This window comes from Tribolium castaneum, chromosome 4 (assembly GCF_031307605.1).
Source record: "Tribolium castaneum strain GA2 chromosome 4, icTriCast1.1, whole genome shotgun sequence".
Lineage (NCBI taxonomy): Eukaryota > Metazoa > Arthropoda > Insecta > Coleoptera > Tenebrionidae > Tribolium > Tribolium castaneum.
This window is the reverse complement of record NC_087397.1, coordinates 7,204,245-7,230,963: the sequence shown is the minus strand read 5'-3', so window position 1 is coordinate 7,230,963 and position 26,719 is coordinate 7,204,245. Positions and strand designations below refer to the sequence as shown.

The 26,719-nt window shown below is 35.3% G+C and overlaps 1 protein-coding gene across 2 annotated transcripts in view; it reads left to right on the top strand.

Annotated features, from left to right (window-relative positions):
- Positions 1–4,023: 4,023 nt before the first annotated feature.
- The window catches only part of Abd-A (abdominal-A), a 33,368-nt gene continuing 10,672 nt past the window's right edge, over positions 4,024–26,719 (top strand). The window contains exons 1-2 of one of the 2 annotated variants that reach the window (XM_008203021.3): positions 4,024–5,208; positions 5,425–5,469. In XM_008203021.3, coding sequence (XP_008201243.1) covers positions 4,614–5,208; positions 5,425–5,469 — 640 coding nt within the window. In that variant the 5' untranslated portion in view covers positions 4,024–4,613. 2 annotated transcript variants of the gene reach the window in all.

The window sequence follows — 26,719 nt, the reverse complement described above, 5'->3', positions numbered from 1 at the left end:
CTTTTTTAATAATCTATAGCTAAAGCTCTACTCTGGTAGGTATAGACTTGTTACGTTCAATTCGGAAGTAAAATTACCGTTGGGGGCGCCACTGAGCTAGGTCGAAAACAGTAACCATAAAGGGCGGGAAAATGTTTATTCGGATATTTTGAGCGTTGTACGAATTTTGGGGCTTCACAATTATTACATTGCCTATGCGGAATGATTATTGCATCTTTGATGCAAGAAACTTATGTTGACAAATGAGAGATGACGAGGAAAACACGAATAACGAATGACTTTTTGGTTCACTTTCTTTATTGGAAAATTACTACAAAGACATTGAAAAGCCTACCTTTTGGCATAATTTACGTTTAAATGTATCAGCAGTTGTTAATTTTTATTGTAGTTTTGTAGATTTACCGCAGCATTTCATGATTTTTTCAGTGGAAAATTCTAACCTAAAATACACACACTTCACTAATTTATTGGTTTCTTGAGCCAAACTATGTGTTCACAGTGATCCATTACTTATAAACTTTAATTAGATAACTGTTTGATAACACTTTGTAATCAAAATTTAAATATTTTTCACTTTTTATCCACTTTCAAGTTCCAACAATAAACACTTTATACCACGAAAAACTACAGAACCAAAGTCAACGCTAGTTTTTGCCCCCACGTACTTTTAAAGTGATTCTTTCTATTGTAAGTAATTAACACTATACACGCAAAATTGTTGAACAATTCATTAAATGTCAGTTAAATGTGGAATTTTTACTGTTTTCGACATAGTTCAAAAGTCATCACCAGAGGGCGTCTAGTTAATTTTATTTCTGAATAGCAAAATAAAATTTGATGGCAATAGGAATTTGTGAGATAGGCAACTCAACAAACAGATGTCTAGTTGCGTTGCTTGCTTCGACCACCGAAATCTCCTAAAAAGGCAACAAATTGCGTATTCGCACCTAAACAATGTGTTAATAAAGAGTGGAAACATAATTGTTTAAACTGCTGAGAGTGCACGTACTGTAACACAGTTGTAAACATACAACAGCCCCGGTTAAAAATACATCAGTGTGATATATGAGATGTCTTTTAAATTGGTTTAATGGCAGTGTTATGATCTCATTTATGCGTACTCGTGTTTGATTAGTCTAAAAATAAAGTCGGAAAGATTTTTCTTATAATCGCAGGTAGTACAGCGTGCAATAAACATTGTAACAAATGCCAACTCGTCGCTAATAAATCTTGTAGATTTTTCTTTCCTTGTGCTGTTTAAATACCCACAAAGCTAATCCGCGTCAGACCTTCCTCTAGTAATTTATCATTCCTCCTTCTCGTGTTTATGTTAATATTGTGTTGTGCGATGACAGTTGAGCAATATCGTCAGTCTTGTACGCATGGCAGGCAACGATGTTAGCACACATTGTCACGATTGCGAGGATCCGTCAGAGCCAGACACCAAATGACGGACGCAATGGGGCTGTGGATGACACCGTACTTAGTAAAATAACCACAAAACGGTCATTTACAGTTTTATGACATCTTTTGGAGCCGCCTTCGCCCAGATTTTATCTCGGAAGCGGGCAATGTGAAAGCGAGGTGCTAGCCGCATTTTATCATCGAGGAATGATATGCGGGGGCTGCATATCTTCGAACATGAATGAATTGTTCAAAGATAAAATTAAACAATGACGAACGAAATTGCAAAAATTTAAGAGAATTGCGAAATTACGCCATTCGGAGATAAGGGATGGCAGGTGTGGTTTCAGACAATAAATGGACGTTTTAATGCAGGGTCAGTTGGACCTCTTCAAAATAAATTGTGATATATGCTAGATACCTGCTTATCTACCATGCATTTTGTTTTTAGGTAGATATTATGATTAGTTTTCTCAAAATTTTCTTACATCTATTTTTTCGTTTTCGTTCATTTCGATCTAAAATTGTAATTTATTTTCAATTAACTGTTTGCATACAAATTTAGTGTTGCTTAATATTGTTTTGTTGTATAAGATACGAAATACATACATTGGGTTTTATTTTCTTATGTACAAGTAAAAATATTAATAAAGCGTAACGTTAATCTTTTTTTCGAATTCCAAATAAATAAAGTATGGGAAAGGTACAAATCTACTTACCTGCAGGATGAAAAAAAAGTAGCTATGAAACCAGTTAAGTATTTTTTCTTCAGAAAGTAATAATAATTATTGAAAAAGTTAGACTGAAATTAATATGAGCGATGAGATGAATTTTAAAAAATCAGACCCAATATCTCCCGCACTATAAAAGGAACATACGAGTATTTGGAACAAGGTCAGTAAATATACACGGATTTTTTGACGGGGAATTTATAATAATATAGTCAGCCGTTTTTTTTCAACCAATTGTTTAGCTGTAATAACACCAACTTGTATTTTTTTAAATGAGCATCCTAGCAATAGATGACTGTAACATCTTCTAAAAGCTCATTTTTTTCTGATTTAAATGTGTATTCGTGTAGTACACTATCTTTGTATCTTTAGAAAAACCTTATAGGTACATACCTGTTTTGATTTTTTTTAGTTGGCTATGAAAAAATATTTGATTTGCAATTAAAATTATGTAAAATATGGTACTCTTTAACAAATATTAATAATTTAATGATTTCCTATAAACTAGTTAGTGCAAAAACAGCAAAATATTTAATTTAATTAATTTCTTTGCTTGTTTTTCGATATGAAATGCCAAGCTTACATTGCCATTCTATTTTCTAGTTAAACATGAAGTATCGGAAAAAAATGTTTATTAATTTCATGATTGGCTGTTTGTTATTAGAAATTTATTTATTTATTCCACGAATAAAATCCTAATAAAAAAATCCATCTAGGTATGGTGAAAAATACTAGCAATTTTAGGTACCGCCATCTTTAGTAGTTCCACTAAATTATTTAAACCACGTGTTATCTAATGGTGGTCTCATAGTTTTTTTTATTTTTAGGATTTTTTTAAAATAATTTTGATATGTGATGATTACTTATAATAGGTAGGTATAGCTTTTTTCATAGTTTCACATTTTTCACTTAATTAACCCTTTACAAGATTTCATGATCACATAAAAAATAGCCTGAATGATGATTTTGATTTTGCCAATGAAGAAAATATGACTTTTTCAAGCTTTTCTTAAAATGTCAACTTTTAGTGTTGAAAACTAAACAAAAGATCATATATTACGGTAACTCGTTTGATTAGATACTAATGAAAGGTGTTTTTAGTTATTATAAACTTCGCTAATGTGTAAACTACAGCGGACTATAGATACATAGACAGACAGGTAATGAACCTGGCGACAGCGTTTTCAGCTGGCTGACTTTACAGACTAAGATCCCTTATTTTGTTCGCTCTCTAGTGATTACAGATGAACTTATAGTTGCACTAGTAGTGTTGTAAATAATGAATAATGATGCTTCTCTTAACAAATAATACCGGGCGTTAAAAAATCCCACACCAAATCTACAGATGGCGCTGGAGGAATGCTTACCTACCTATCTACATCAGAAAATAATACATGTCCAGTTCTTGGTCAAAACCAATTAAAAAAATGTTCTTTAATGACATTATGGATATAACGAAAGTTATCTACTAAGTTATCTACTATGAAAACTTGGAAAAATAGTGTGAAGTTAAGAAGTTAACAAAATAAGATTGTTGAATAATTATGATTTAAACATTTTTTTCCATATTTTTTCTATCTTCATATAATTTATAACAACTAAGCGAGATATTATTTTGAGTTTTTTCAAGTTCATTTCATTTTTTAATTCTTTTAGCTTACGTAGGTATATTTATTTTAATTACCTACCTAATTACCTAATACCAGCATTGTGGTTTTTTGAAAAATGGTGGTTTTGTGCATCGGTATTTTTTTAATTTAATTTTATTTTAATATAAACTGATGTAAAAAGTGTTCCACGAATGAATTAATAGATTCTTGAGTTATTATTTGTGGTAATGTTTGATTTTTTGTTTCAGGTGAGGTCGTAGTGCTGAGAGGGTAAGTGTGTTGTAACTGTGGGTGTTTTGCGGTGTCGCTCCTTGATTTTGAAGGATTAGGTGTCGCATTTGCTATAATACGTCATTTAGGCCGAGTAAACATGGAATGCGTGACGATAATACAAGGCAATTTAGATAAAGTAGTAGCGTAAGGTCAGCATCCCACGAGGTGTTTAGTATGTTTTGGCCCTAGATGGCAGCGCTCGTTCCGGTTTGTGTGTGTGTGTGTAGCGTTTATTTGTGAGAGTTAGTTCTGTGAGCTTGGCAGCGAGCGATCCTCTGGTGGGCCGGAATGAAGAAGTAGTGAGCGTTTGCGTGCTTGGAATCGCGTTGGTCGCCCATTGGCCGGATCCGCACCTGCTCGGATTGGCGCGGTCGTGGAGGGGCGCCATTACGCTCTAGTACCGTGGATAAGGCATAGAGGGCTATAGACTGAACATACATGGGTCATAAAGGATTGGAAGAAGTAGAGGAGAAGGTGCAAGAAGTAGTCAGAGGGTTAAACGAGGCCGTTGAAGATTTAAGTGCGGGTCGTAAAGGTGCGGTGCTAATCATCGGACTATGACAAGTGCGAAGTGCAGTGCTCGGAACCGGCAGCAATGAGTTCCAAGTTCATCATCGATAGCATGCTCCCGAAGTACCACCAGCAGTTCCACCACCAGCAGCTGTTCCAGAGCGCCACCACCGAAGCCCCCGCCGCCTACAGCTCGAGCTCGCCGAGCGGCTCCTCGCCCCAGCACTCCTCCAGCAGCGCGTCCACCTCCCCCGCCGCCAGGATGTACCCCTACGTGTCGGCCGCACACCACCACCACCAGGCGGCGGCCGCGGCCTTCGGCGCCGCCGCCTCCGGCTCCATGGTGCCGTCGTTCTCGTCCACGGCCAGCAGCGCGCTCGCCGCCGCCGTCGACGCCGCCACCGACAAGTCCTGCAGGTACACGGCGGGACTCGCGGCGAACGTGACCCCGGCCGACTCGATGGTCAACTACACGCTCGGACAGCACCACCACAACGGCGCCGCCGTCTCCGCCGCCAGCTCCGTCAGCGCCGCCTCCGCCTCCATGGCCGTCGCGGCGCAGTTCTACCACCAGGCCGCCAGCGCTGTTGTCGACCCGCTCAACTCTTGCTCGCAGCCTGCAGCACCTGGGGGACAGCCCATTCCAGACATCCCGAGGTACCCTTGGATGTCCATCACAGGTATATTTGCACGTGAAAACCACAACATTTGGAAGCGTCTCGTGCCGCCGGCCGACGGCAAGCGCGCGATTCGATCACTGCCAATAAAACATGCCTTAATGGCCACTTAGTGGGCAATAACAATAAACCTAGTCATAAAATTTAGGTACAGAGATTCTTCCAAATTATTCACCGCTTTTGTTGAATGATTCTCACCTCTATTCAATCTTTTTTCAGACTGGATGAGCCCATTTGACCGAGTGGTCTGTGGTGAGTACAATGGTACATACACTTTTTTATTTTTTTATTAATTATAATTAGTTCTAATTACGATAATATTATTGTTTAATTAAGCGCCATTTAAATTGTAATAATCGTTATTTTTATTACTTTATTATAAATTAAATTTTTATTGACATTTTTACACTTTATCTAATGATAATTGCTCGGCCTTATCTAAATAATTTTGAATATTTTTATTGTTGCTTTTACTAACATGTGTTTTCAGTTTCACTCTTCCTTTACTCTTCATGTGCAAGACGTGACCGACCTTGTTGAATGTTTGGACGATGTATACAAGGTCTTTGCAATTTAACACATTGTTTTCTTGAGTAATTACTTCAGTTTGTTTTCATGAAAGTACATTGTTAATTATTCTAATCACAAATGATAATCGTTTATTGCTAATTCACAGGCTATAAACATTATGATAATTACTGCTACAATTGCCAATAAAAATTTAATTTACTATTTTTTATAACGACGTTTGATATATTCAGATTCAATACAGGGTGTCTCACTTAAATTAACAACCAATTAAATAATTACAGATGCTAATTACCTCATTTGCACATAAATAGTCCAAATTAAAAAAATCCGAATCGCTTCAGTGGTCTAGTCACAATAAACACGCGCATGCGCCACTTAACATCACTCAGCACTCAAAATTCGAAACAAAAATTGCTAAAGGAATACAAAATAAATAAGACAAGCAGGTGTTCTGTTTCTTGGTGCCATATCGGTCTTAACATTCCATTACACCTTATTTGCTGAACATTTATTTTACTAATCTCCGATATTACGTTTCAGTCTATCACAACTTTCTCTTTATCGTCTCATTTACTTACAGAATTACAATTTAATACGAATAAAACGCAACAAAGTAGTCAGATTATGAGAAGATTGAAATAAAAAGGTTGTAATGTTTTCTGATTTTGATTGGAATTGAGGTTAAGCGTCCAGGATACGAAATTATGAAAATCATGAGTCAGTGAAATTAAGAAAATCGTACAAAAAGTGTTAATTTACGTGAGTCATCTTGTACATTAGTATATAGAGCGCTCTATATTGCCCTATCACTCGAGTATTAATCGGAAAGGTTTATGGGATTTGTCCGGCGATGTCGTGTCTCGGGATACGTAATTATGAATTTTGATAAGCTTGTTCTACTTTGATATAGTCAAATGTCAATGCTTGGAGAGAGGATTAAGTTTGTTTTCTTGTTTGAAAAATATGTTTTGTAAAAACCTCTGGAATTTTAAGTGTTTTGACGCGCCTTGAACTTGTCAATTCATTCACTCTTTTTCAAGCGATTTTATTATAAGTTTGTGTCATCGGGTTATTGCATATATCGTGTATTATTGCTCTTAATTGACTATTTTGATATCAGAGTGCAAATAAAACACGCTAATGTGAGTTTTATTTGGTTAACGGCCAATTTTATATTCAAAACAAGCAATTTTTGCTTTTTTTTTTAATTTAGATAGAAATACAAGCGGTGTTTTGGGAATTTGCGAGTGACGTTTTAACGATTTATTGCCACTTTAGTGCTTTCTAAAAAACCCTTTTCACGAACCATATAACTTACAAAAGGGTGAAAGTTGGGTGAAATTCTATAAGATTCGGGGGACACCTGACTCCGACTTTTTATTAGTTTTCCTTCACAACTGTTTTATTTTTTCTAATTTCGAATGTCGTAAAACGGCTTATCTAAGAATAAATGTCGGGGCTATATCAAAATGCTAATTTACGACAAAACGTACTTATGGCTTTGCTACTAATAAATCTCTGAATAAAAAATTAAAATGTTTAATGGAATTGCCATCCGGGACTATAAACAAGTGGAAATATTTGCCCGGGGTATTTTATGGACGATTTTTGTCGCGAAGATTGCCAAAGAGGCACATAACTGTCCCAATTTTCGGCGCTTCTTTTCCTATCTCGAGTTATTTTTTATTAATTGCTAGACAAGCTATTTGAAAGGAAAACGCTAAGAAGTTATAAATTCATTTCGCCAAGCCTCAAAATCCGTTCTCTAATTTTTTTTGGATTAGTATGTGTGTTTTTTGACCATTTATATTTTATTGACTACCTACATTTTTACGAGTGAATAAAATTGAAGTAAAACAAGACATAAAAGTCCCTTGCAATAATATTAACAGATTCATTTGTAATTTGTTGACATGATTGTTGACTCAAGATATCAATTTTAATTTCGTAAATAATTCCCATTTAAGTGGCCACAAATTTTGAACTTTCACCTTGGACTATAACAGTCGCAATAAAATTTTTCGGTTGAAAAGGTGCATAAACAAATATTGAACAGTCGTATCGTGTAAAATTACGGGGAATTATCGAATTAAGGGCTCTGTGCATGTGTCTCGAGACTGGAGAATGGTTCCCAAACAATAAATTAACAGTCGGCAGAGCACAAGACATTCCATTAGGGACCCTCCAGTCACTTGACAGAAAAATGATTGTGTCTCGAGTCGCCGGAATAAAAATACGAGAAAAAGAATTTGAGATTGTCTGATTGGTCAAATCGTGTCTCGGTCTTAACCTTGACATTGGAGCTCATTTTTTCCTTGATTTATGCACACATATGGTCGAGGGATGTCAGATACTCATCTACACAAACACGAGTCGGTTTTTTGCCACTGGAACATCCAACACAAATCGTTTTAATTATGCAATTAAAAATTCACACTCTTATTTACAATGTTCGTGTTGTGAAAATTAATTATAATTACTGACAATCTAATTAGGACTCAAGTACCGGTGTAGTTTCAGGAATGATGGAAAATACCGCGAACTATTGGAATGCAAATGCGAGGTATTCCAAAGATGGCGATTCTTCATTTCCTTTGTTGCAGGATGATTGATAAATGTTGACACCCAATGTCGTTGATACAATAGATAAAAAGGCTCTGACATGTTTAATGCGACGTTCGATCCGCCTTCCACATAAAGGTTGAGCATTTAACTTTTATCAGAAAATTAAGTAAATTGTGTGGTTTGAATTTCATATCAGCGACGTGGCGAAATTTTTCACCTTGATATTGCAACCGATTTCATTGACATTTGTTGATCGGTCGTGGAACGATATTTAAAATAAAAATGTTGCTCAAGAAAAATTCTTGCAGTTCTCTGCGAAAGCTTAAAGACCGTTTCAGCTGCCCTCTTTGCGATAAGAACTTTAATTAAGATTTTCGTCTCGATATGCTTTTTTGCATGATTCCCCCGAAAAGCGCCCATTAATCGTCCCATATAATTAAAGCTCGCCGTCCGCTCAACTTTATGATTTATTTATGACTTCCTCCATTATCTCGTCCATTATGCCTTTGTTAATTTTCTGGTCAGCCATCCCGAGATATCCCAAAAGGCGGAAAGCCCTTTAGAGTCCCGGTTATCTCCCGATATTTCAATCCGTTGCATGAGATGCATGCAGTGCGAACTTTGCCATGGCCACGTTATCCAGGGACGTCTCCCGGGCCCTCTTCAAACTATTTTATAGCCTTTCTCCCTCTTCCTCCCTGCCATACCCTGGCGAACAAGCTTGATCGAGGAACCAGGGTATAAATTACCTTCCTGCGTCCCGCTTCCGCCACTGCTTCGCTCTGTTGATTCATTCTACGTCGACTGCTAGGCCATGTTTCATTCCTACCTAAATTGGGATTTGTATTTACTGGATGGCGGGTTAAACCGAAAAATGATGGGTATTTACGGGCATGACTTAATCGAAATATGCGGCCACAAAGCACGGGAGATGGGCCGATAAGAAAATTCACATTACTTACATAGCTGTCAGTGTGGGCAGCACCAGATTTTCCAAAATTAAAACTTAAGACGAACTCAAGTGCTGACACTTAATATTCAAGAGGGATATAAATTACACCTAATTATACTTTCAAATTGAATAATTACCTTTGCATAATGAGGGAAATTCAAGTGCACATTAATTGCCCAGTCTGATTCAGAGACAATGGACATGAACCCGGATTTAAAATTATTGTAATTTCGGTGCGTTAGTTTCATTTTTACGAAACCACTCGCTTGATTTATTTATTTACTTCGTTCGGGCGAGGCTAATTTATCCCTTGACTGGGGAATATCTTATTGCGTTAATGAAGTTGTTTTGTCCTTTCCTCATGATCGCAGTGATAAAAGAAGCAGCGAACGGCACCTTAATTTAAATCCCGATCCCATAATGCCGTACATAAAAATATAATAAACACGGATGCCACGCCATTATCACCCACTTCACTCAACCAACTCGATAAAACATCAAATAATGTCAAAAACGAACTGCAAACGGCCCCAATTCTCATCACGCGATGTCACACTAATCCGGAATTGTGACGTTGGGAGAATCCCCGTTTTATTAAATGATTAGTTGATGAAAATTTCACTCAAGAACGAAATTCCAATGAGAGTCCGCCTGTTTATTTATCTTGCTATCAGAAAATTAAATCGATGGGCTCCGAGGATGCAGTTTTAAATTTTACAGCGTTTACCCAGCAAACACCGGAACGTTGTCTTTTTAACACAACTAAACTCGGTTATGGCGGCTTATTTCTTCATTCCTGCAGCGCAGTGTCGATACTGCAAGTGTTATTCGGTTTTATCGGCAAGATTTATTTGGATTTGGCGATTCGTGTCATTAGCATGACCAGGGTACGCCACTGCTTTTACGATGATTTTTACGACTGATTATACTCATTTAAAAACAATAAAATGGCACTTAATAGACGTGATTGCCAAAATAAACAGGCACTGATCTACCGTAACATAGTCGCAGCTCGCATGTCTTTTATTGACCACGTACAAGAAATAATCAATCTCCACTTGGCTTTTACACGCCCTTTTATGATTTTAAAGCAATAAGCATAATGACAGCAATATACCAATTATCTAAACGCGACTCAAAAGATTTTATTACGTGTTGACAGGACGACTTTATAGGGGTGTAAAACGATTCGTAACTTGGCGGCTTAGCTTGTTTCATAATTTTATGTTTTTATTTACTCGCTCTACTTGTAATAGTAGTGAAATTAATCCAAGTATTTATACCTGGAACCATCTAAAGTGTGATTCAGTGTTTAAAAACAATCGGGCACACTTCTGGTTTTATTGGTTTTCCGTTTATGTCTTGTTTATTTTTATTTTGTGAACGCTTTATGACTCTAACGTGACAAGTGAGCCGTTTGAATGGGCTCTGATTCGGAATCGTGTCAAAATTTGTCCACTTATGATGGCAAAATAAACACGGTGTTTTTGTTACTTGTTGCCTGGAAGGAGAAATAGAGTTGCAACATTTGCCCCAGAGAAAGGTAAGCCAGTAAACAGATAGAAAACAAGCCCAGACCAAACAACTTATAAATTCAGAAGACAAATGTAGCCACATAAAATTTGCAAGATCTCAAATCCCACACATGAATCAAGCGAGTTTTGCCTCCGTTTTGCTCGCGAAATTTGGACCAATGTCTCACAACTATTGCGCCATAAATCCGGGCTTGATCCCGACACTTTCTCTTGGAAATATTAACGTTTCAGTCGCACCTGAACAAAATCAATATACAAAAAAAATGTAAGAGCCGGAAATATTCCACGAGTAATGCGTACGTCCATAAAATAAATAATTTCCAAGAAATTACCGAAGATGACATCAATTCCATTGTGTTGTCACCCGTAATTGCAAATTATTCCTGGTTGCGTAAGTTATTAAGCCGTAACCGTTCTCGGTGCTTGATTTTTCAAGCGTGGTCAAAAATTCGGGTTCTGACCCTCCCGTGGGAGCTCCCTTCGTGATGAAAATGAAGCCTTTTTGTTTGTTGTTAATTTTATGGAAATAACACTATCTACTTGCCGCAAGTGTCGGAACGGCCGCCATAAACATTCCCCTTTAACGCACGCACCCCTGCTGCATGATATAATTTTCTAGATGAGTCCCTCAACGGCAATCGGGTTCTAACCGACGATTGTCCATCGCGAGCCAAATGGCCTATAGAAGAGATAGTAGCCATAGTTTGCATAACGGGCTATAGCCGGTATATGCGCCATTGTATGGATCGTTTTCTTTTTATGTCGGACCCCTTCTGGTCGAGGGCACATCCTTTGCTCCCGAGGGACGACGACTTTGTTACTCTGGACACGGGAACACCCCCTCCCTACCCGAGTAATTCAAACGATACGTGATTATCATACCATCCGTTTCGGCCTTTTTTCATCGGAATTTCGCGCTTTTGTCCCTCGTTGCTCAAAATGCACTAGCTACGACATGGCGCTCTAATTTGTGCCTCCCATTAGCCACTTTTTCCCGAATGGTCAACCAAATTGCCGCGAAGTCTTTAAAATTAACTACTTCACCTAACGTACAAGAAAATGTATTCTTCCTTTAAGAAAATAATATTCTTTACAATGGGAAAAGAACATAGTATGTGTATAATAAATAACCTAGTCACAGTACCTATACTGCAGCATTTATTTTTTCTTTTATGCTTTTGTCATTAAAATATTGTGCGTTTGTATCAATCAATCCTTACTTTTTGGCCTTATAATAAATTTAAAAATGAATTACGAATACACATAAACTTATCCGTTAGTTGCTAAACATTATTATTTATATACACAATAACAAAAACAAATACAACGTAACATGTAATGATAAAACAATCAATACAGGACTGAGACCATCGAGGAAATCCATTCTCGAACTGGCTGTGCAACTTGCAAAAAGTTGATCCAGTTTTAGCGAAAGTACCGTGTTATTGTTATGTGCTATTACAAACTAGGGTGGTTCTATTAACTGAAACCGTTCAAAAGTTGTTTAAGAATATAGTTTCTTTACAAAAAAAACGTGTTTTTATTTTTAAAACTTAAAAAATATATTTAATTTAATTCTTACTTTTTTATAAGCTTATATTATTATTTCACTTACTTTGCTGTCTGTCTGTTTCATATTTTTGAAGCCAAATTTGAAAGAGTTCCTGTTGTCCCAATGAACTGAAATATTGCATACTTACGTAGTCTGCATGACAATGCTATCTTATGTAGTTATTTATTCTCTAATTAGATTAAATGAGGTTTTAAAGTTTTGGGTTAAGGGATTTTTGAATTGTAATACTAGAAAATAACTCTTCAAAAAATATTTAAGTTGTAATACGTCAGTATTTTGTTATCGCCTACAAGAAATTGTATGTATATTTTAAAATCAATCAATTGAAATGATTATCCTCTCGCAAAAACTCACAAAATATATTAAGTATAATAATAATATATATAAGTAATTCGTCTAATATGGACATTTATCGGTGTAAAACTTTTTGTTTTTATTTATTTTAATTTGTTTCATTTATTGTTTATGCTGTTTGAAGGTTGAGTTAGTCTAATGACTGGTGTATTTATGTATTTTTTATTTTGTGGGTGGGTATAAATTAACAGCGTCTGGAAATTTGTCATAGTCTTTCGCCAAGGTAACGTTTATCTTCGAAAAAAGGTTTGTAAATTAATTTAAATGCGAACCAAGTGTTCCAAATAGCAGTTTTTATTTGTTAATTGTGTACTTGGACAAATGTAAGCAAATGTATACAAGAAATTAGCACACGAGGTTGGTGCCACTGAATTTATTTGAATTCGCGTGCCGAAAATAACTAGACCAAAGAAACTCCCCGTTCTGGAACAAATCGAATTATTTTAACATTTCCTATCGCCATTTCTGATTTAATCATTATTTATTGTTGAGGATTTAAGGAGAAAAGCAAAATCTAAAATTAGAAAATATAAATTACTTGGAGATACATAATTAAGATAGGAGCCAGCGTAGAAAATAAACGAGAATTTAAGAGTTAAGAAATGAATTTTCAGCGCGCCTGTTATGGGCTTGAAAGATCCATTTTTCAAATTTTTTCAAGACATTAATGCTTAATCTGGCTTTATCTGGAATAACCTTGTCCAGAATTTGGGGATTGTGAATGCGTTTTGACCTGTCTGGGAATTTATTCAAAATGAGCACTGTTGACTAATTGGAAGTGGGTGTGTTTGGCACCTAAAATCAAGGTTCCGTTAATCAAAAATTCCATTCTTTTGAGGAGTAGTCGTCGGCAACAGATGCGTTTAACGCGATTCAGCGACTTTGTCTTATCTTGGTCCCTTCTTCGCATAAAAATTAACTTTAATATCGGGGCATTCTTGGATATTCCGAGTCATTTGCGAGGAGCTGCGGCGGCTAAATTCTTTATTAATTACATTCCGGCCGCTATCGAGCGCTGCTGTGCGATGAGGCTTTCTAATTACGCCGCCAAAGCGCTGCAATCGCCTGGCAATATGCCACCTAATGGATACGAGCCCATAACTCATCGCACAACGGGTCAAATTAATTTAGGGTTTAGGGAATTGCTCACAATAATTTATAAATATACGGCGACGTTCCCTTAATAAAAACGGTGGAACACACCGAGCGGGAACGCCAATGGAGTGGTTATATGATGAGATGACATCATATTGGCAACACTGCTCCCGGGTGGCAACATGTAATCCGCCCTGCTGTTGTTATACCTGCACCAAACGGCCTACAGAGAAAGTTTTCGATTACGATAAAATGCACTATACATGTTATATCTACTTGACGCCGGTATCTATGGACGCTTCTCCTTTCCTTCCATTATAGCCAACTCCGGAGGGAAACACTCCATAGATCTTCACTACTTCATCAACCACACTAGTTTGCAAAAAAATTTAACTTTCACCAAGTCTATTCCGTCTAAAAACCCCACATTAGAAGTACTGCAAGTTGTATACAAGCATGATCCGTTAGGTCCTGATTAATGAAAATATTTTCAACTTAACAGCACTTCCGGTTATACCGGAAGACGATATCAATTTTCTTATTTTAAATGGAAAGCTATGTTTTTACTGTATTTTTGGATTACTCGAGTTATTTTAAGGGACTTTTTATCAGCTTTCCCTATACCTAAATTTAGTCGTTTCCAAAATATTTAGGTTTTTTTGGAAATTTTTCAATTTGCATCTTTGACTTCAAAAATAGATATTTCTGTCGTTTTTGAAAATTTTGGAATTCTTTTTTGGCTTATTTGAAAGAGACAGTTTAAATCTTTTCTTTGGTGTTTTCAAATTTCTAAGAGTTAGCAAATCCCAATTTTTTTTGCAGCACTTTAAACACCCATAATTAAAGATTTTTAAATGAAATGCCACAATTTTTATGTGACTAAATGGTAGACAATTTAATTCTGCATCGATCTGTATTAACATTCCATATACTTATGTTTAACAATTTTTATAAAACAGACAGACAGACAACAAAGCAAGTTAAATAAAAGATGGAAAACTTAAGTCATCAAATGGTCAACTGTCAGCAATCTGTAAATGTTTCAATTTTGCAAAAATTCTCTGTTTAAAAAACTTGACGTCCTAATTTTTTGACTTTAGTGTCGGACTTAGAATTAATTATTCTACTGATAGACAAATGGTTGTAAACTAGTGCTATTAAGCGTTTCAGTCAATTGAGTTTCAAAAGAACGCAATTATTTAATTTGTTGTTGAGTTGTTAATCAAAGAGGCGTCTGGCTGTGGTCTAGATCTGGAAACGATGAAGTCTGGATCACTTAGGTGCGAAAAAGGAAATAACTAAAAGCAACTTTTGAAACTTTGTCCAAGTTGGAAAACAAAGCAAACTCTCAACGCCCGAGAAATAAAATATTGATCACTTTGTTATTCGCTTGCGTATCTTTTTGATTCATTCGAGCAGTGACTTGATTCCATTGTATGAATTGGTCAATTTTAGACTCGCATCGTCCGTTCGTTGCTCCTGTCTCGTCGTGAAATCCCGTCTCTGCCAGCGTCGCGATTTCATAATTCGAATCATATTTTCAGATCTAATTTGGCAATTGGTGTGCATCTTCGCCCTGGAGGTTTACACAGCTTCAGTCATTAGATTATCAACCGTCATTATCTCGCACCTCGAACGCACTCTGTGTCTGCTTTAAACAGCGGCAAAATGGCGATAAAGTTACGCGGAATGGCTCCTTTACGCGTGTTTATGTATCCTTATAGCTTTCAATGTTCATGTTCTCAAGTTGCGCACCAAAGTGTCTAACCTACATTACACCGGCCCATAATCTTCAGCTATCAACCCGCTTAATCAAAACATAACACGCCTTTGAATTACACGCTTTCGTACACGGATTTTCTTTCGGATTTGAGGTGACTTCTAATCTCGGCGCTTATTTAAGCATTGTTTAGAACAATTCTGAGACAGGAAATCTTACCGAAACAAGCCATGGTTATTGATCCTAGAATTATTATCTAACAAAATTCAAAAACTTTGATATTCTAAAATCAAAATACATTACAAAGCAAACATTCGAATAAGGAAAAGTTGTTCTTTCTGTGTCTTAGACAATATAATTAATAGGTACTTTAAAATTTTTGAATTAAAATGTACGAATTAAGCATTTATTCTTACTTAAAATCATTCAATTTGAAGATCAAATGACTACGATTTTGAATTTGAATAGGAAACTTTAGAATGCAAATTCTTTAGAATGCTTCAGCGATAGAATTATCTCAAAAATTAAAAACGCAATCCAGTTGGATTTTTCGTCATATTCTGAAAGTTGAAAGTTGGTTCTTCGAACAGAGGAAGGTCGTTTTTTCTTTGTTTTAGACAATGCAATCAAAGCTTCAGAACTTTAGAATTGAAATCAAGAATTTAGAATCATTTATTTTGATTCAGCGATGTGCAAAATTTTATTATTGACCTTTAAATGTTACAAAATTAATTTTTTTTACGAGAGCCGTATACTCAAGTGGAACATCCAATTTTTTTTGTATTTTTGAAAGTAGGTTTTAACAGTGATGTTTTTAAGATAAATTGTTATTGGTCGATTTTGCTTTGTTTTTGAAATTATTTGATTTTTTTAACGAAATCACGCTTTTTAAAAACTTATTACCTAAAAACTAAGAACAAAAAAACAGGGTGTTTTATTTCACTGTTTCAAGTTATTTAACTTCTAACAAACTTCTTATTTTTTACGTTTCTAATTAAATGCGCTAAACAATTGGAACAGATTTAAGTTTGAGCTTTTTCCTTTAAATTGGTGAAAGTCCTGCTTTCCCAAAAATGCTATAAAATTTAGAGTATTCCATTGAAAATATCACAGTTCTAGTGTTTTTTAATATTGGGATACCCTGTATACAAACTGCAATACTTTAAAAAATATACAGCAGAATCTCAGCTATAATCTAGAAAAAAGAAAATGTTAATATCTCTAATAATAAATAAGTTGTAGAGCTTTTTCGGATCGTTGGGACGGCCTGTAGAATGTTAGTTATAGGTACTTTTAGAACTATTTTCTAAAGTTTCTAAAATAATCTTTTAATCTTTTGAACCACTGTAGTAAATAATAATAATAATATAATAATAATAATAACAAAAGCTTTTTTATTCAAGAAAAAAATGTGAGGAGACGAAGTCTCGTTAAAGCTACTCTATTTAACCTATCTCAAAACAAAACAAAAACATACTTTTTTTTTAATACAAACAAAAACTGGTAATGAATGCAAACAGAAAACATAATATTAATTCAAGAAAATAATATAATTTTTAAACAGTACTTAAAGAAAAGTAGATGTGTCCTGAATACTATTGAAAAAATGTAAAAAATAATAATAAAAATAAAAATTATAATACAAAATGAAAACAAAACAGTAAAATAATAATTACTGAAGTAATAAAAATTTTAACTTTATTTGTTTTTAAAATAAGTTTACTGGCTTTAATTTCAAATGGTTTTTGATATTATTATAAATGACAACAGCCTTTATAGGTAAAAGATATATACAAAGCTTAGTTTCCCGTAATAATTTTTTTTTAAATGTAATTTTTATTGAAATACAGTATTGAAACTCTTAATATTTAATGCTCATGTTTATCTACTAGCATGAAAGAATCTTAAACTTATAAGAAAACTCGACCCTTCAACTTTTGAGTTGTTTTTCTATTACACAAAACTCTGATTCTCAAAATTTCGAGCTGTTACACGTCGTTTTTTAGGCTTTTTGTCTTGTACCAAGCAATTTCCAGCTTTGAATTTTGGAAGGATAGGATAATTGGGGATTTAGTGCAAATTATGGGACAATGCATTTTGAAACTTTATTGTCCGCCTTCCCCGTGTAGGTATTTGTCGAGTGTACTCCAGTTTGCGTTCCCTCGCTTTTCGCCCTCGTCAGGCTTTAGTTTCCGATTTCGGTTAGTTAACCCAAACATATAATTAAGCACGTTCGGTCGAGTCATGCGATATGTAAATGAAAGCTTCGACTAAGATCAAATTCGGTAAGTCACGCGAGCTTTCAAGCGTTAATACTACCATAAAGTACCTGGATTACTGCGGTTACAAAGCTAATACCATGTAATGGGTCTTGTTATAGAGTGCTGGCCCGCTGAGCCTCTATGTGTGATAATTTGATAATATTAGACCGTTATTGAGGGTAATCGCCTTGATATTTCATAACGTGTTATTGCGTCCGACATGCTACGCATGTTACGCTATTTATTAAACTGTTTTCGTCTTATCGGTTTTTATCACGGGCTTTTATTTCTTCATTCACCGAAATGATTCGATCGCGACCACTGTGTCACAGTTTATCTAAACTACTGGTTAAACCAACAAAACATTGCTAATAAATCGGCAAGATAAAATCAGGAGTACTAATTTGAATAATTTTTGACGGGTAGTAAATTTCTAGTCCTGGCAAGGAGAGATAAACCAGAATTTTTCAATTTGTAATAAAATAAACAATTTAAACCACCTGTTATGCAAGTCGAATGTGTTGACAGTGTGGCTTTTAATGTCGTAAAATATTTTCATTGCAAACGGTGCAAGGTCCCATGGTTAATTAAAGCATGAACGAGGAAATCCAGGCCCAATTAATCTAGAACCGAAGCAATTCCTTTATCTAAATCCTCCTTAATTAAAAATATGTGATAGTTTTGTTATCGACGTAACGATTGAGGATCCGGAATAAAAGAATCATTTTGTTTTATATCCCGTCATAAAACATTTGAGCAGTGATGATAAAACTCGAATTCTGGCGAAAATATGCCGCGTTTAAATTTTTCGTCCGTCTATTTGATTTAATAATTCGTCGTTCCGTACGACGTGGCACAATAGAATACCTCCGAGTTAATTCGAAATCTCCATTTTCCTAGTTGAAAATTACTTATCCTCTTTGTTTAAATATTAACATAACACCGCTCGTTATACCACCGTTTGGCGCAGAAACTCAAATTTCATCTGCATAACTAGTTTTCACCGCATCTGATGTGAAGTTGAAAATTTCATGGAAGCAATTTTCTTTCTATAAACGTTGATCGAGACAAAAGAACGGTAAATTCCCTCGCGCATTAATAATGCAACAAGGATTAATCCGGGCAGGGGGTCGAATTCTCGGACATTAATCAGGGAGGTGCAGACCTGGTCGACCAATCCTAGGTGCATTGTTGTTTCCAAGACAAATGTTCTGGGCTCGACCCGGTCGTAAACAACCAGCCAGACATCGACTCAGGTGCCCTCGCCCACCCTCTACTAAATCACATGCATTATTGAACAATGGGGCGACTTCGACCACTGCAGCGCAATTACAACATGGCGGAGGTTAGCCCTTTTAAATTAGTTTTAAACGGGCTATTGGAAAACGTAAATTTCAATTAGAGGGAGGCTGACAGATGGGTGCAGCAGCGGAATTGCCGCTGGGGCGGAGCACCAAATTATGGGATTGCTAATTTCTTTACGCCCTGAGAGCGGGCCCCAACAAATTGGGCACATTACCATCAATTTTTTCTTAATTCTCAATTTTTCAAGCAACTGAAGTTAAATTTTTACACCATTAAAATTTTGATTTTTTTTTTGAGACTCGCAGCGGGTGATATTTTATTTTTTGATATTTATAAATAAGTTAACCAACAATTCTAGAATTTATTACTGATAACACCTGGTATAACAAGAGTTCAGATTTTAAATCAAAAGATGAAAGTACTCTATTTTTGGTCTAATAGTTTTTGCTAATACCCAATTAGGTATTTACACTTTTCTTAATAGCAAAATTCCGATTAACTGTTACAAACAAATCGTTCAAAAAATGCTAGGTTTTCTATCTAAAGATTATGAAAAATTGTTTTTTATGGTGTAGGACCATGGGCGTCAACTATTTGGGTGCATCAGAACGTAAGCACCCATTGAAATTTGGTAATGGGTGCGGGGCACCCAGAATCTCTAGCTAATTTAGTGAATTTATAACTTTCCAAAATTTTCTGAAATAAGACAGATTGAACGAATCAAGATATAATTTCTTAGTTTTGCATAAATTGACCAATTTTTTTGTTAAAAAAGAATTTACGAGGAAGACTACGTCCATATAATATTATAATTATTATTAATTACTGAAAAATATAAACTTACTTGAGCTTTTTGAGCTTCTTTTAACCGGCAAAGAGTCTTCGAAATAAGATAATTTTACTTTAAAAACAAACTGGCCTATTTGGCGATATTTGGTACTATAACCTACTCGTAACAAATATAAAAGACTAATAATTAAAAAAAAACAAATTGTTATGAAAAAAATTAACTTTTTTTTTTAAATTGCTATTTTTTTGAAAAACAAGTTAAATCAAACAAAATTAGGTGAAAAATTAAATTTCGGGTATTTTTTTGCAACTTTCTACATCGAATAAAGTGCAATAACAATTTTTCTGGTACGTATAAATAATTCTTTATTGCACGAAACAAGCCAAAATAACTATCTTTTTTGTATAAATTCAACAATTTTTTTTATTAAGCACAGTTTTCTTTAAAGAGCAATTTTCAGTGGCCCGGGTACTAATATAACCCTTATTCTATAAATTTATTAAAAATAATAAAATTTGCAAGAAAAAAGAGAAGATATTAATTGGGCCTTTATTTTTTATTTAAGTACCAGTGATGAATTTCAGAAAAAAAATTGTTTATTTTTCTTGAGTGCATCCATTGAAAATTGAAAAAGGCGACGTCCATGTCTAGGTAGGACAATACATTTTCCAATTATTTGAGTTATTCAAACTGAATCATGGTGATGTAGCATAACATTTTAAGTAATACTGCCACAAATTTACTATAAAATGAGTAGAAGAAAAACGGTGGAAATTCGGTAATAATATGTTGTAGGTGATTGAAAAAGGATAAAATGTAATCTGAGAGATTATTAATGTAATTTTTGTATTTTTCTGATTGATGTTTTTGTGTAAATTGTTTGTAAGACCGGGCCGCCAGAAGCCACGGAAATTTTACCTCAACGGATCGTTTCGGGTACAATTTCTGACTTGAAAGAGGTAGGTAGGTAATTGTAAAACTCAGAAGCCCATTAACATGAATTAAATTTATTAATGCCAAAATCAGAAACAGAGTAATATTAATGAAAAAGAGTGCATTAAAGAGGTCCATAAATACATAATTAACAAACGGTCAACGGACAAATTATCATAACTTAACAATATTGAATTTTTTTGAGCTGTATCTAAGAAAAACTATCAGGTAACCAAAAGCTTCGAAACTTTATACAGGGTGTTAGAGAATGGGTTAGCAATATTTTTATGTGGATGGATGTATCATGATCATACGAGTTAAAAACTTTTCTATCATTTTTGCAAAAATTGCATACCTACTTTTCTTCAAAAATTTTATTTTACCCACTGTTGAGAGCCACTGTGTGGTTTTTGGTAATTTATGACCAGTTAATATTTTTCTGCGTGGACGTTTTGAAAATTTTTCAAAATTGTTCGAACCTCAGTTTTGGCACAAGTTTCTTTTTTTTTGTAAAAAATTGAAGAATTGCGGAGTGGACCAAGGAGTTAATTTACCTCTGCCGTTTTGTCAATATTTTAAAAATACACGCTAATTTTATCACCCCAGTTCAGCGGTTCTCAAAATTTGGTCGAAACTTCGGTCTGATTTTATGGAAATGTACACAAACTTCACTTAATCGATTTGTCGTGACATTTTCTATCTACTTGAAAATGTTTGCTAAACCATTCCCTAACACGCTGTAGAGTCTTTAAAGTTTTGAAATCTAAAGATTCAGACTTAAATTCTGGAAATAAGCTTCGAGTTTTAACATCTTGGGATGTCTCTTAATTAAAATCCATAATAGTTGTAGATTGAATTCTTTTGGTCTATTGTTTCTAAGAACACTTTTAAGACGATCCCAGGAATTCTAGATTCTAGCCAAAATATTGTTTTCTGTTCCACAACGAGTGCAACGAGATCGCTAGCGGAAGTGGGAACAAAAAGTCCAGATTTTATATCACCTTTTTGTTATAACAAAACACTAACTTCGTAAAATTATTAAAAATATAGAATCTTAAGTTTGATTTTTCCCGAAGTCTGAAGCAAATTGTGACAGACAAAACTTTGAATACAAACGAGGAGCCTTTAATTTCTGATAGAAATAATAAGTTTTTGAATAATCAATTTTTGTGTTGGCGCTAATTGTGCCCATTTCGTCGTCCTGCTTATCCGCAATCGCCTCCGTGGGAACCCATAAACCCATTCGAATGGTGAAACAATCGGCCATCAATTAGAATTTTGACGGTTTAATAAATGTCTCCTAGCCTTCGTTGTCTTCTATTTTTAGTCCCGATCGTAAATCAGCGAGCGTAAGCAGAAGCAGTCGTTAGATTTACACGTCATGTAATGAGATGTTTACGACATCGTTAAAACCTTAGGTGTTTGGAGGCCTTTAAGCGTCTCGATGCCATTCCACCCTAAGCGCCGTCGCCAATTGCAGCGATGCACACAGTTATCTTACTAACAAAAATATGTAGCAATACTTGCCAGCCAGTGATATTTATAGCATAGTTTGGCCTTTTCCCCACAGTTACGGAGCCCGAGATTAAAACCCATAACTTATATTTTATTTTGCCCTTTCTGTCTTGTGCGGTCGGTTGCCCGAGGAAAGTTTTTCGCGACTCGACGAGCTCTGCTGCCTTTCTTTCCGGCTTAATGACTTACGAAACTTCCAGAGGAGTTGTTACGGACGGAAGTTGGACGCTTTTACAACGCGAACACTATTCAATTTTTTACGCCGTTTCAACAGCGCTTCACGCCCAAACTGGCAATTTTTCGAATTTTTGCCAAATCGGTTACGATTATTGGCTGAGCGGCGCTTGGGAGGTCCCTGCGAAGGGGCTTATCATTCTTTCTGTGTCAGGAATGCACACAATGGGCAGGCTTATCTATTTGACTCCGCATTTTAATTATCCCGAAGCTACGTGTCTAACTTACTAAAACTATAAGCAGTTATGCCGACCCCCAGCGAATTTGCATTAACTAACTCCCCCGTGTTTACTCGGTGTTCAAACAGAAATTGTGCTGAAATTTGGATTCCGGGGCGAAATATTTTGATTTTTTCCGGGTTTTTCCCCCGATTGTGGGATTACTGTTTCTTTCAGTTAGATTGCTATCTTTTGACTGTTGAGCAATCACAATATAATACTGAGTACAAATTGTGGAGGTAGCGAATAAGGGATTTGTATCTATGGGGTTGGCTCGAAACAAAGAATCCAAACATTTACGAGACTCCTGGCAGCAGTTTGGCTAGTGAAACATTTGAAGCTATCTCGTTATCGATTGAAAGTCCGGGAATGCAGGAGGGAAATTATTGCACACGTTCTTGGTATCATCTGCATTAAAAGCAGGAATATGGCCGCTGGAAGACGTATTTATCAATATTCATACGTTATGGAAATTGGAGTTTTTCCTGCGGAAGAAGAGCCAGCTATTTATAGCGATATTTCCTCTGTCTGCGCGAGGAATAAATCTATGGAAACCCGACTCGTAAATGCATGACCCATTTCTCTATTTTTGGGCGTGCAATTGCGTTAAAATAGATCGTGGCGATAAAACCGTTTCGTTGTTAATTTTAATTAAACGACTCAAGTTCAGCATTAAGTTTCAATATAAGTGACTTGCGAAATGGCGGCTTAGCCAAGCATTACTATTCGCCTTTTATTTATTTGACTGCTTAACTGGTATAATTTTTCAGGATAACTGTACCTGCAACCATTAGCGTGTTCATACCGACGATTTGCATCTGTCACAATTTACTCTTAATGGAGTTTCTTAACTCGGCCGAGATTGTTATTGTCGTGATAAAAGCTATTGAGTAACGGCAAATGTGCCTTGATTAGTGCCATAATATTTTATCAAACTTTTTTAATCCATTAAAAGCCGATTTAGCTACTAGAGCCATAACTGACCACTTTGTCACACCTCGAAAACTGGCTAATAGTTAAAACTGTAGTCGCCCAAGAGTTCATAAAACGTGATTTATGGCTACGGCACATTGTTAAGTGTGTCTTTAACGATAACGTTTACGAACCCGGGAAAAAACAATAGGATGCTGTTTGTTTTTGTTGGAGAATTACGCACGATTTTTAAACCCATGACTTATTTTTCAAAGAAAAACACAAACAAACCAGTCACGTCGCGCAGTTTAGCAATAATCGTCTGATTCGTTCAAACGTTTTTGATACACAGAGGAAGTTTCTCTGATCACTGATCGGTATCACCATCGTTAAAATTTCACAACGCCACAAAGACCTACCCGAAGGCTCATAATGCCGCACTAATAACCCAACATTTCAGCAGTATCGCATTGCATTTTATTTTGACTACCAAAATCAAAAATAAGCGCAAAACAAAATTAATGGCTCGAAAAGTGTGGTCATTTCGACTCAAATTTGTGAATATTTGCTGTTGCTAACTTTGCCACTTGGTACTGCCAAATGAGCTTAGTAAAAACCACCATAAAAAATAAACGGACTAATACTTTTACTGCACAAAACACTAATAAAAAAACGAATATTAAATAAGTAATAAACATTCTTCATATTCTGTCTGCGTTTTTTCAAAATTCTTCTATAGTTTCGTTTAGAATTCCTCTAGATTATTTTTTTACCATTGTTTCTGTTCTCTTTCCTAGATACTTTTTCAAATTTATTTTGCCGACTGTTTTCAAAATTCTTCTATAAACACTTATTCTACTTTGCTTCTTTTGTGAATTCCTTTGGAGTTTCATTTATAAAATGTTTCCACATTTGTTTTTAGCATATTTTCTGTACTCTTCTCTAGTTTTTTTTATTTTTTTTATTGTAAAGCCGATTATTATTATTTTCTAATTTTATTTTCCGATTCTTTTATAAATTCGTTTCCATATACTTATTACAGTTATTTTCAAGACTCAGCTCAAAATTGTTTTATAAACATTTCTTCTATATTTTTTGGGTTCTCTTTTAGTTCATGCTCTGCTTCTTTTCAAATTTTTCCAAAATATTCTTTAGCATTGTTTCTATACTCTTCTGGATTTTGTTTCTTTATATTCTTTTCTAAAGCCATTTCTGGATCAGTAATTCGGACTCTTCTTTAGATTATGTTAAAAATCTATCTTTGGATTACTTTATAAATTCCTTTTTAGCATTATTCAAATTCTATCTGCGTTTTTTCAAAATTCTTCAATCTTTCCGTTTAGAATTCCTCCAGGTAATTTTTTTTAGCATTGTTTCTGTACTCTTCCTTAGATACTTTTTTAGATTTATTGTGCCGAATGTTTCCAAAATTTTTTTATGATCATTTGTTTTACATTCTATTTTGCTTCTTTTGTGAATTCTTCTCTAGTTTCATTTATAAAATTCTTCTACATTAGTTTTTAGCATAGTCTCTGTAATTTTTAATTTTTTTATTGTAAAGCCGATTCTTATTATTTTCTAGTTTTATTTCCAGTTTTTTTTTTATAAATTCTTCTCCATATACTTATTACAATTGTTTTCTAGACTTAGCTCAAAATTATTTTATAAACATTTCGTCTGTATTTTTAGGATTGTCTTTAGATCCTGCTCTGCTTCTTTTTCATTTTTTCTAGAATACACTTTAGCATTGTTTCTGTACTCTTCTGGATTTTTTTTCTTTATATTGATTTCTAAAGCTATCTTTGGATCTATAGTTCGGACTCTTCTTTAGATTATGTTAAGAAGATTTAGATTCTTTTGTAAATTCCTCTTTAGAATTATTTCTTCCTTATATTAAAAATTATTCTATTAATACTTTTTTTATTTTTTTTTCTACATTCTCCAATCTATCTTTTTCATACTCTATTATAATAGTTTTGTTTAGAATTTTTCTAAACTGAACAAAGTTGTCTAATTCTAAAATGATTATAAAAGTTTATAAAAATTGCGAAATATTCTCCGGCTTGCAGTTGTGGGCCTACCGGTGTCATTACTCCTCCAGTTAGGTTTAACTGCACACCAGTGGCGTCCGTGGCAAGTCTGCTGCAGGCACATTGTGTGCTTTTCGATTTTGTGCTGAAAATTCGCTTTCGGTGTAATTAAAGCGTTGATGAAAATCCGGTCCCGCGCCACCCTCGTGCTGAATATTTGAATTCGCATTGCAGCCCTGTAATTCCGTGTACATTTCAGCATAAAATTGCATTTCTCATTACGATGCAAACCACACATACTCTTCCATAATGGGGCACAGTGCTGCATATCCTATCCCAGTAGGCTGACATGAGCCGCGCAAATGAAGATAACGCCACATTACCCCGCCAATGCGCTAGTGTTGCAGTTCTGCACTCCTGCAGGAAAATCACTGCACGTCCTGCTGTCCCTGCACAGGTTGAAGCGAGACACAGGACGAGTGCCGTGGACGCAAAACTCAAATTGCACTCTGTATGCAAGCGCCCATTTTCCAGTCCAAACTGCTCATCCTGCTCGGTATAATTGGAATGTGTTGCAGAAATGCGACGATTCAGACAATGAATGTTGCTACTCACTTCTTTCTACAATCAGCAGCGCATATTTTGTTTATTGTGCTTTATTTTAATGGACGCGGAGCAGCGCGGCGCTTTATTGGTTGATGCAGTGAGAAGTGTTCGAAATTTCGGAGCACAAACGCATCAAGCTGATTAAAGGGTAATTAACCCGCTTGGACTTGGCACCAAGAATTATCGGCTTGTTTATCGCGAAGTATATTATGTCGTGTTTGATACTAAACGAATTAAATAACTCAGGATTTTAGCCGAGTCGTGGCAGGTTTACATTAAAATTGCCGAATTTTTAACTAATTTATGGGACAACGAATTCGTTAATGTGTTGTACAGTCTTGGAAAATTTAGAGGACATAAAAACACTGAAACAATAATTTTCAGG